The 12,515-nt window shown below is 42.7% G+C and overlaps 1 protein-coding gene across 1 annotated transcript in view; it reads right to left on the bottom strand.

Moving 5' to 3' along the window:
• The window catches only part of ANO2 (anoctamin 2), a 338,274-nt gene that overhangs the window by 33,802 nt on the left and 291,957 nt on the right, over positions 1-12,515 (bottom strand). The window contains exons 19-20 of the mRNA XM_032349035.1: positions 12,281-12,381; positions 2,337-2,482 (exon numbers count right to left, since the gene is read on the bottom strand). Of these exons, the coding sequence (XP_032204926.1) occupies positions 2,337-2,482; positions 12,281-12,381 (247 nt within the window). The remainder of the gene's footprint in view (positions 1-2,336; positions 2,483-12,280; positions 12,382-12,515) is intronic.

Raw genomic sequence — 12,515 nt, 5'->3', positions numbered from 1 at the left:
AGGATCATTTATCATGCAGCTCTTAGTTTTGAATATTATACGACAACTTGGAAATACTCATCTAATACTAACTAGAAAAGGAGCAAGAAATGTGTGCATATGATTACAACTTTGTATTAAAATCATACACATAACAAAAAGGGTCTAAGAAGAGATGGCACCAAAATGCTAATAAAAATTGGGCTGAAATGAAGTAAGTTTGGGAGACCTGCTCCCTTCTTTTCTCTATTTTCAAACTTTCTATTACATGGTTTATTTGTTCCCTGATAGCCTGTAATGAGTTGTGTGTGTGTGCATGTGTGTGTGTGTGTGTGTGTGTGTGTAGGCATGTATGTTTCATTTAATCTATAGAATGAATTTCTCTACAAAATCGGGGTATAAACATCTTCCCAAAGCCACTAAATCTAGTTCTCGGGTTTTTTTCCTCTTCTCATTACTTTGTAGAGTGCCCAAGTCTGAAATCATAGTGGGTGTCCGTTCAGTGCCACAGTGGCTGGCAGACTGACCATATATCCCTACACTCTGCTTTCCTGGCACCTCAAGACCACTGAGAAAAACAGCAGTACTCGACACAGCTTTTAAATGTGCTACACACTCTTCCTGCACTTTGCAGATACTAATTCATTGAATACAATAATCCTATGAGGTAGATATTATTATTATTTATTATTTTACTTATTTATTTATAGCTAAAGCAAATTGAGACACATAAAAATTAGCCACTTACCCAAAGCTGTCCAAATAGCTGGTCACAGAGTCAGGATTTGAACACAGAGCTCAAGTATCTCTGCTCTTAAGGACCCAAAAAAGAGGAAGCCTGGAAATAGCCAGTTATCTGGACAGACAGGCAGACAGGCCAGAAAAACCTGCATGGACCACTGGGGGGGTGGGGGTGGAAGTGGGGGACTGGGGTTAGAGAGTAGGCATTGGGAGACAGAGCCCAGGGATTTTTAAGGTAAGCCCCTTCCCCAATGGAAGCCTCAACCGCTGGCAGCAACTTCTGCCTGATAGGATGGAGACGCAGAGGAGTGGCATCTGGAGTCTGAACAATCACCTCTATGTAAACACCTGGTTCAGGGCCAGGCAGGGGTCCACGGTCAGTAGCACTCAAATGAAGGTACTACACGTTTACCTGAACTGGGTCCTAGCCTGTTGTTCCTGAAGCAGATATAATGATTGTTCCTACTCTGGTGAGTTTATTTAAGATTACAAAGTACTGATTTTGCCCGGAATTCTAGAACCCCAGGACAAGAACAGACCTTTTATAGCCATCTACTCTGGACCCTGTCCATTCCTCTACCCTTCACATTCACACATTCTTATGAACAGAAGAGGGGGAAATGTCCATCAGAAGTAACAAGCAGGGGACCTGGTGCACAGAGAGGCATTGGGGGGCCCTATTACAAGTCATGAACCAGAGGAAGCAGGAGCCATTACGAGAACACAATGATACGTCCAAAGATAGAATACCGAGTAATTCTTCTGATGGATCTGACTGATGTTTCTTCACACATTCTAGACTGAGTAAATGCTGAGATGATGTGACTGACCTCTTGGTCCTATGTTTTTAATTCATTAGTTCCAAATCTTGTGAAGACGCTTCTCAAATATCCACCCTAGTAAAAGTTCAGGACTAGTCCCAAGCAACCAAGAGCTTGAAGGCTGCCAATCTAAGTTAGTATACTTATGATGGAGAACTCACGGCTTTTAACCCACATGTGAAATGACTGTGTTCCATGAGCCTGTACTACATGTGCTCCTGCTTTCCAGCCTTTGTCAAGAACAGCAAGAGGCTCTATAACTAAAAATCTACCTCTCATCCCCTACACAAAACATCCCAACTTCTGAAGAGAAAACCTGGCACTTTGCCCCACCTGAGTAGAATGGGGGGCTCTCCTATATTTTCCATGTCAAAGATGTCTGTATCCTTGGCCTGAGTGTCCCAGGATTACTTTACTCTTCCTTAATGGAACCTCCAGTTTTAAATTTAAGTTTCATTATTTCCCTTTCACTATTTCACATTTATCAATGACAGAAACCATGAGAAGGGGCCTGAGAGACCAAACTTCTCACTTCATAGATGAGAAGGCGGCCAAGGAGAAGAGTGTATCACCCTAGTGTCAAGGTAGAGCTGTTCCTAGTTCTCATTCCAGGGTTCCTTCTGACCTACCCTCATCACTCCCATGTGGCACTGAAAGTGACACTGTGTAGCCATGAAGCCCAAGAAGATGCAGAGACTGACCCCATCATTTCCCTAACCCCTTTCCCTGCAGACCTCCATGCAGAACCCCCATGTCAACCTCCCCTAAGTGGGAGGAAAAATTATAGGATCTTACTCATCTCCATGTACTCTGGAGTCAGTCCAGTGTACGGCTCCAAGCTGTAGTCTAGGTCCCACTGTTCTGGATGCTTTGAGTGGGCAGAGTCAGTTTCTCCCGGTTCTGTCTCATCTTTCAGCTTCCGAAATAATTTCTTTAGTTTCCTGGGAAAGAAATGGACCAGTCATCAAAAGCCTCTGGCAGACAAAGTTAGCTCTAGAGACTGAAGGAGAAAACAACAACAACAACAACAACAACAACAACAACAACAAAATAAGGCTGTTTGACACAAAAGTCATCTCTGCTCCAAGGACAGATAGAGAGGGACATTAAAAAGACTACTTTTCTCTCTAAGACAACATGAGGTTTTTTAACAGGATGATGAAAGGTTCCCCCCACAAAGGGTCCACTTTCTTTAAACCTAAACTCTTCCTACTGTTTAAGAAGCAACAAGACAGGTGGCCCTTCTTGCCAAATGCTGAGACCACACTATTGTCCAATAGGTGATCTATCCACCCTCTTCGAGAGGAAGAGAGGATGTCTAGAGAGCACGAGAAAGATGCTCTCCTCCCAGCTCAAACGTTTTTGGTCCTAATAACATAAACAGCAACATATCTCCATCAAAGCTAACTTAAATGTCTACCACTCTTACGGGTTGAATTGAATCCCCCCAAGTTTCACATATTGGAGGAAGATGGTTATCTGCAATCCAGGTAGGCGGCCCTCATTAGAAACCAAACTCTGCCAGTCCTTGGTCTTGGACTTTCCAGCCTCCCAAACTGTGAGAATCAGTACCTGTCAGGGTTTTTTGTTTGTTGTTCAAACAACAGGAATGAGTTTACTCACAGCTCTGGAGGCAAACAAAAGTCTCTGTTGCTTATGCCACACAGTCTATGATATTTTGTGATGGCAGCTCGAGTAGACTAGTCAACAAGTGAAATGATGTTTATAATATGATCCTTAGCATATTATCTGGACACAGTAAGCATTCAATAGATAATAAATTTTAATACCAAATGCTAAAATATGGGGCAGCTGGGTGGCTCAATTGATTAAGCATCTGCCTTTGGTTCAGGTCATGATTCTGGAGTCCCAGGATCAAGCCCCATATCGGGCTCCCCGCTCAGTGAGAGCCTGTTTCTCCCTCTGACCTTCCTCCCACTCATTCTCTCTCTCTCAAAAAAATAAATAAAATCTTAAAAAATTAAATGCTAAAATATGCCTGAGGATATAGTCCTCATGGTATATAGTCTTTTCATACTTTTTGTTGCCACACCATCACAGAGAATGAAATTAGGTAAAGGAACAAAGTACCAGTTCTTCTGATCAATCTAGAAGAAAGTTTCTAGGAAATAGTTGGGAGTAGAATTAATAGCAGAACAGTCAGAATCACAGACTTGAAGAGTTAAAGGGATTTTGAAGTCCATGCTCCATCCAAAGCAGGAATTCCCCCAACACTGCCCACATGGGATCATCTAACCTCTATGCAGCTATTTCCAGAAAAGCATTCACAATATCATTTAGGTATGGCTTCCATTTTAAATATGCTCCTGACAGTTAGTGGAAATCTAATAGTTCAAAATAATGTTTTGATCAGTGTCCTATGTAATAATATCATTTGCTATCAAGAAAATGGGGTATAGTGATGTAGTGTAGTGGGGGAAAGTCTGATCTTTGATGGCAGAAAATAATTACTTAAGACCCAATTTCACAGCTCACCAGGTGTATTTTCTGGGTCAGGCTATTAAAACTCCATAAACTTTGGGGTACCTGGGTGGCTCAGTTGTTGAGCATCTGCCTTTGGCTCAGGTCATGATCCCAGGGTCCTAGTATCAATCCCAGCATCAGGCTCCCTGTTCAGCAGAGAGCCTGCTTCTCCCTCTATCATTCCTCCTGTTTGTGTTCCCTCTCTCACTGTCTCTCAGTCTGCCAAATAAATAAATAAAATCTTTAAAAAAACAAAACTCATAAGCTTTAATTTTATCTATGAGAAAATAAATATTAACTAGTCCTTAAGGTCAGTTAAAGGAGATAATCTATGTAACATGCTTAACTTAGGGCTTATCCTTGTTCTTATCATCACTACCACCACCACCACCACCACCACCATCACCATCATCATCATCATCATCATCATCACATTACCATCACAGAAGGATTTAAAGAATTAGCTGAGATCCATAGAACAGCAGTAAAATGCAATATTTCATGGTAAAAAGCAAACAGTAATTCTGTAATAATAATAAATTAAGAAAAACCTAGGAGGAGCCTAAAGTTTCTGAAGCCAAACAGTGTGGACTGGCTGAGACCCTTCCTGCAGGTCAAGACAGGAGACATGAAGAAAAAAAATAAAGGAGAGAGAGAAGAAAAGAAATAAAGTGAAAGGAGAGAGAGGGAAGGATGGATGAAAGGGAGGTCCAGAATTAAAACTCAAATTGAGACTTTTGCTCCAGATACCAGTAATCAGAAAACTTGGCCAAATCTTTAGTAAAGAACAATCAGTAGTTTTAATCAAATATGGAAAATTGAGCAAATACTTATATCATTTTCACTTCTGAAATGCTACTAAAATGACAGTGAATGAATTTTAAAATGTCTAAAACCACAAGGTTAAAGAAAAGAGTCAACAGGGTATGAGAGATATTAATAAATATCTTGGAAGAGAGACAGTAGATAAAGGGGTTAGTAAAGCCGTGATGGCTGAGTAGGGACCAAGTCCCTACAGGGAAAGACAGCAGAGAAAAGCAAGCCAACTCATGCTGCAATCTCAGAAGGGCTCAGGAGTTTCAGGCACCAGGTATCGTCAAAGGCAGGCAACAGTGATTGGTCAGTGCACTCTTTAAGGAAGAGCAGACCCTAGTGTCTCTTTCTACCCATATTTCCCAGGTGACTACTATTTTCCCAATACCAGCAGGAGTAAAAAGTTTATTCAGAGGAAAAAATGAGCTGGGGAAATTTAGATCTGCAATAAATCCAAAAAAATGGTAGAAAGTTAAAAAATTAATAAACTTGCAGAAAAAATTAGAAAAGACAAATAAATGGACAAGAAAGAAAAGATAAAATTAATCAGTCTAGCAACTCCAATATTTAATCATAAAGAGAAGACAGAGAAAATTGTAAGGAAAGTACAAAGCAATACAAGAAAACATCCCAGAGCTGAAAGATATGCATTGTCTGATTGGAAGGATCTACTCAGGATAATGATAAGAGAAAGGACTTCCACCAAAGCCTGTCATCATGAGCTTTCACCATTCTAGGAATAAAAGCTTCCATGTCCAGAGAGACAGATTCTCTAAAATTTATTTGGAAACAAAAAAATAGAACTCTCAACATCAGCCCTTGACACTAGAAAATACTAGAAAAAATTATTAATATTGAGAAGGCAAATTATTTTTAGCAAGGGATTTTATACCCAGCCAAATTATACATCAAGTGCAAAGGCAGAATAAAGAGATGTAAACCATGCAGGGCTTTAAAAAAGATATCCTTCTAGGCATCCACCCTCATTAAGTTCTGGGAGGCTGAATTTCACCAATCAAGGATATAAAACAAGAGAGGAAACAGTGGAATCCAGCAAACAAGAAATCCATTAGAAAAAGGAAGTGTTGGATCTAACTGGATTGGTAGCTACGCAGAAGGTTTAGTGAAAAAACAGTTTTGGTTTGAACAGGAGAATGAAGGCAAAAACATGACATCTGATGTGTTTAATGAGGTGAACTAGCAGGGGAAAGTGGACACTTAAATAAGTGCTGCCAGTAATGTGTAATGAGTATTATGAAGTTAGAAATTCAGGTAATTATGAAAGCAGAAAATTAACTTGATCTAAATCAGGGAAAGTTTGAGGAGATATGTAAACCAACTAAAGGATGAAAGATGATGGAACTATGGGAAAGAGGGAGAAGGTGTGTTCTAGGCAGAGAGGATTATCTGTGCAATATTTGTTCAATGGCTCAAGGCAAATATGAAAATGGCTCAGAGAAGGGACTGAAAGGAGTTCAAAATGCTCAGAGCAGGTAGTAGGAGAGAAAAAGTGAGGAAACAGAAGAGTGAAAAGGTAGTGCAGGTTCACAGTATGGAAGGCCTTGTCAGCCATCTTAGGCAGAGGCTGACATGAGAGATTATGGTCACACAGTCCACAGTGACCTCAGTGGACATGAGGACAGATAGAGACGACTCAAGAAGCAGAGTTAAGAAGCTGGTAGTGACCTGTAACTGGGAAGGGAAGCAGAATGAGGAATAAGGACCATTCTGGGGTCTTCAGGATGGGTGTGGATGGTGATACAGTTTGCTGTGACAGGAACACTAGAGAAGAGGCCATTTTGATGAAGGGGAGGAGGAATGGTTGAGGAAGAGGATCCCACGTGATAACTAAGTAGGGATATCTAGTAAGCATTTTATACATGGGTCTAGAGCCCTTAAAACAGGTCTGGATAGAAGCCAACAATAATAAGAATCATCCTGGAGAGAGGAACCAACACCCCAGCAACGAGCCCCACCTATGGAGGGAGCACAGGGAAGGAATACTAACAGTCAAGGGATGGAGAGAGGGAGTAGAGCCTTCCAAGGGCAAGAAAGCAGCTGTTGTAGGAAAACAGAAGGTCAACTGTGAGCCTAAGTGGCAAAGAAGGGAAGGGCATAAGGGGAGTTTCAGGAAAGACTGTCAAGGACGATGAGGGGAAAAAAAAATATCCTTAAATAATTCTTATGCACCATTCCTTCCCAAAAGTTCCCCTCCTGCTGATCTCAGTGAGCATTAAAAAAATTAATAAAGAAAGTCCCTCGAGAACAGGATTTAACAGGAATCCTGCAAATTGTATAACATACAGATGGGCCGTTTGGAAAACTTCATATTATGATTCCGACCGTATGATGCACGCGCTCGTTAAAATAACTCCTTTGATGTTACCCCCTTGTACTTTTCATCCGCTCTGCTGTTTTTCCGTCCCTTTTTAATGACAGGTCTGAGAAACTGTCCGGAAGGCTCAGAGTCTCTCCTTTGCTTGTGCCCCGTGGGCTTACCCCAAGACCATGGTGATTGTCTGTCACACCTTAAGGCCTTCCTGCCACAGGAATCTAGGCCCCAGGCAGCCCTCCTCAGACTCAGGCTCCACACGCCTCAAGCCTTATCAGAGAAGGCAGAACCAAGCCCTAAATGGGCCAAAGAAGAGGAACACAGCAACCTCAGCTATGTATTCTTTTCTTCGACACCTGACAAGGTTCAAATTTGTTCCTTAAACTTCTGATTCATGGCCAGATTCCACTGTCTTCAGGAACACAGACCTCCTTCGCCTGTGATGGCTTTAAAGAGCGACTGTTTTATGTCTTGAAATGTAGTATTTATCACATTTAGGGGGGGAAAAAAAGCAGAAAGTTTATAAAATCTTGCTGTCCATGTCCAAGGTACATTATAGCTATTTTGGAATGTGATCTGGTGTTTTTAGAAAGAATAGGGATGGGGGACAGTTTGCTGGTGGGAGTATTCATGGATTTGCTCTGTCTGCCTCAGACTTCACCCAGGAGAGAATCTGGCATTCGAAAAAGATAGCATTTTCTCTCTTATCAAAAAAAAAAAAAAAAAAAAACCTTCTTAATAATAAAAGGCCCATTTCCAATTTTGCTTCAAGGAAGACTGGAGCGAAGTCGGAGATAAAATTATGGTGAGAAGTTAGGGGCCCCATGCAATCAGGATGCAAAGTCTATCTTGCACAAACACATGTGGGAAAGGCGGGGCACAGGGGGGCAGTGGCAGGGGAGGGAATGGGAACCCCCATCAGGGGACTCCGGTAATAAACAGCACAAGATCCCATTCTGCCACACCGCCCGCCATGTCGGAAGTCATGCCAGAGGGAGCTGCCGGTGAGGGTTGTTCTGGGGCCTGTGATGTTTAAAACCATCCGACGCCTCTCTGGAAAGCATCTGTCGCAACTCCGTCAGGCCCCAGGAGCCTGGGGTTGCTGAGTGGGGAGAGTCCAAGGCCAGATCACGCAACCCAGTTTTATTTATTATCGTGTCCTCAATTAGTCACAGAGCTGCCCTTAAAGGGCCTACTGCTCCCAGCTTTACTGCATCCCTTTGAAGCACTGTGTTTCTTTCATCCCCAGGGCCTCGGAATCGGGCCTGGATGAGGTGGGACTGCAGCTGCCTGGGGGAAGGTGCCTGGACAAGCCGGGCTACTGCACGGCTCTGCGGATTTCAGGGCAGATCCAGCACCTGCGAGATTCAAGGGGTAGCAAAGGAGAGTCTGGGAGAGCTGGCGAGGCTTATCTGGGCCCCCCAGGGGAGTTGTATGGTATCCACAGACATGCCTGCCTCTGCCCCAGCCTTGTGGAAACCAGTGGGATCAGCAGGTGATGCTGTTGCTAGAGAGGTGATGCTGTTCCCCAGCAACGTGCACTTTGCACCTGCAGTTCACTGGGACACCTCTGGAGGTCGCTACACTTGGCCTTCATCTCACGAGAGCATCAGGCAGAGTTCTTTCCTTCCCTGCGGTTGTTCAGGCCCTCTGACTGTGGTCAAGGAGAAAACCCCGGTCTGTGGCTGCCTTGTCTTTAACAACACCCCAGGGCCCACACAGTTTTCCTTTATCAGAGAGAGAATACAGATCCCAGGCCAATGTCATCGGTTCTTTAATTAATAGGGTTTACTTCGATCGCGTTTCTTTCTACCGTGCTTTGCAATTCCTGGTAGCTGGTGGCGTTCATTTTCCATTTTCAGAAATGTTATGGATTTTAAAAGTGAGTTGGTCTAGAGGAAATGAATATGCAGATAACTGTTTAGGTAGGTATGGAGAAAAAAAAAACTTTAAAAGTTAGTTCACAAATCACTGAAGTTGGGAAATAATGTTCTACAAGAAACCTACTGGACTGGTAAGATTCTCAAGGGCATCAAAATTGTGGTTATAGTAATTTTTGTAAGATACGCCCACACACAGAATCTAGTGAGAATGTTTCACCCTCGAGGAGACAAATAAATTATTGCTATTGACTGGCTACTGATAAAAGCCAATTAGATAGTCTTTAAATTTCGAAATTTTCTTTGGGAGGAATCTTAGAAAATCACTTTCAGAAGTAGATGATAAACATCTTCTAACTGTATAATCTTATATTTTTTCATCCCAAGTATTCTTTCTTTTTTTTAAGATTTTATTTATTTATTTGTCAGAGAGAGAGAGAGGAGAGAGAGAGAGAACACAAGCAGGCAGAGTGGCAGCAGAGGCGGAGAGAAGCAGGCTCCCCACCGAGCAAGGAGCCTGATTCGGGACTCGATCCCAGGACCCTGGGATCATGACCTGAGCCGAAGGCAGTGGCTTAACCGACTGAGCCACCCAGGTGTCTCCATCCCAAGTATCCTTAACTAGTATAATCACCTAACTTCTCAGACTTGCTTCTGTTTTTAAAAATCAATCAGCCTCTAAGACTGGTATTTATCTCCTCTAAGGAAAGAACCTGAAGGCACAGGAGTCAAAAGCCGTTAGGTCCTGAACTAAAGAGAAAGACCGTGCTCCTGACTTGGTCTTTTCAATCTCATTCTTGGACTTGAAACACTCACAAAGCATCACTTAAAAACATAAAGGTAATGACGTTCAGGACCCCCAGGCTGCCTGGAACCCCGAAGAATAGTTCCTCCTTTCTTGGACTCCATATTTTCTATTTTCTAGGCAGCTGGGCATTCATCCAACCTTTATTTTTACATAAGCCATGGTGTATGAAAATCTTTTTAGGATAACTTTAACAAGGTCACAGAGTGAGTATATTAAAAAGCTTCAATTTAAATCCAGATCTGTTGGACAATCTCCGTCCTACTGAGATGAGCTATCTCCTCTGCAAAATTCAAGACCACTGAGTCTGTTTTGTAATTTATACCTCTCCTTCCTTACTGCCATGTTCAACTGTCATGTCTCTCTTGACTGCAAAAGACTCTTCTTTATTCTCTTGCTTATGTCATGTTTCTCAATGGTGTCCCACATAAGGGTATTGCCAGATGCTTGAACTCTGGATTGGGTGGGGTCCAATTTCTTGAGAGTGGGCTCCGAGTAGGGAGTGGAAAATCCAATAATCACCATCATAATGATTTCATGTGGCCAAACTCAGAAAACAACCTGCAGAATTACAAAGAGCTCTGGAGATAAAAGACACTGGGCCTGGTAGAAGAATTTTTGCTCTAAATCCTCAGGGATTAATTACATATTTATTTTTATGATTAACTACATATCTTAAGTAGTTTATATATATATACATATATATATGTATATATATATATATATGAAATTAACTACAGAATTATGTTGTATGTGTCCTCTAGCAGACAAGAAACTGAAATGAGGAATGATCTTTTGAAACAGAAGTGACCTCTTTTTGGAAGCAGCGGTGTCCAGTGTCACTGAATAGAGAAGAAGTTTACTGAATGTCAGAGCTGAAATGAGAACACCTTAGAGAGGAGGACAGCAAGACTTAGAGAAGTGGCTTGCCCACAGCTTTATGTGTCACCGTGCAATTGCCATCAATTAATGTGTGGCATATTAAACACACATCAAGCATAAACAAGAAAATTGAGCCTTCAAAGCAAACAGCCGTGTGTCAATTTCATCTGTTATGGAGCCGATGGAGTTGATGGGTGACGGGACATGCTAATACATTGTCCAAACATATGCCTGAGCTCTTGCCTCTCCTATCCTCTATAAATGGCCTCTGGGTCCAGAGTGAATGGACTAAGCAGTAGAGCAGATGTCCAGGGATAAGTAAGTCTCATGTCTGCAAGCTGTATACAATTCCGTCCAGAGCAGAGTACAACGCACTGGAAGGACAGGTGTCTTCCCCAGATGTCTGGAGGAGAACAGAGACTTTCCTTTGTAGCAGGAATGGAGGGGCTGCTCTTGGAGCTTCAAAGGAGCCAGATGTAGCTTGGTACATCTTTTCTCGGTCTGTATATTTTCTGGATGTTTATCCATAACAAATGTGGTCTCTCTCTGAGATGGTAAGCTCTTAGAGAACGGTGACCATGTGTTTCACTAGCTTCGCTTGACTATCTCCGAATGGCTTTCGATTAGAAAGCTAGGAACTGGGTACACTTTCAGAGGGTGGAGTTTCTCAAAAGTGATCACGTCCTGACTGATGACTAGAGGCTGGCTTAAGCAGGGAGGTGAGAGACACCCAGACACGGACGTTCTTACCCATCCTCCTCCAAGAAAAGCACACACCCAAGGGGCTTCCAAGACTGTCTCAGGATGAGGGCAGAAAAACACCTAAAATGGTACATGAACACCAAAAAGAAAAACACCTAAAATGGTATGTGAATACCAAAAAGCATTAGAAAAAGCAAGATTGGGGGGGAGGCTTGTATTTTTCTTTGACCTGAAGGTAGATTTTCATTATTGAGTTTTTGTTTCTTTTAGACCCAGTGCCTGTGAGTCCACGTTTCTTCTCGTGACTATCTCCACGCAATACCTAACTGAAAGAGGTCCTTCTGTGAAATCTGTATCAAACAACGTGGGATGGGAGAGAAGATCCATGTGAAGATCCAGTCTGGGCTTTACAGGTTCTGCATCCTTCCCCTCCTAAGATCATATATCCCACAGCTCCTTAGGGAAATTGCTCTAAATTATTACACAATTCTTCCAAATTTTTGTGTTCACTTATATCCACTATGATGAGATTTTTGTTGTTGTTGTTGTTGTTATAGTGAGCATTAAATGTATTTCACACTTCGAGGTCCAAGCTACCTGACTCCTAGCTCTGCCACTTAGCCATTATGTTACTGCAACAAGTGCTCATGAATCTTTCTAAGTCTCAAACCTCCCAAATCAGATCAGAAAACAAGTCTTGTGGGAGGGGCCATGCCTCATGGGGAAAACTATCCACCAGGAGTAGACAACAAGGCTCTCTGAGAGGAGGAGGCCGGGAACATTGTGCTGGAAGTCCGGCCCTGTGGGGAGAAAGGAGGAGGAAGAGGGGTTCATTACATACGGGACTCCGATCTCAAAGATGTTGTTCTGGATCAGCTGCTTCCCCAACATGATGATGCTGAGCTGAATGCAGAGCTCCATGAGGCAGCCCCCCGGAGCACACTGCCCAGAAAAGAAGATCACAGAAGACTGGTTAGACCAAATGGAGCTCAGAGAAGAAAAGGCAAGAAGTGAGGCATGCTGCTGGGGGAGACAGGCAAGATTGGGGCCCGGGGCAGGGCAGGGGGCACCGACCC

The sequence above is a fragment of the Mustela erminea genome, chromosome 6 (assembly GCF_009829155.1).
Source record: "Mustela erminea isolate mMusErm1 chromosome 6, mMusErm1.Pri, whole genome shotgun sequence".
Taxonomy (NCBI): Eukaryota; Metazoa; Chordata; class Mammalia; order Carnivora; family Mustelidae; genus Mustela; species Mustela erminea.
This window is presented reverse-complemented; position numbering and strand designations above follow the sequence as displayed.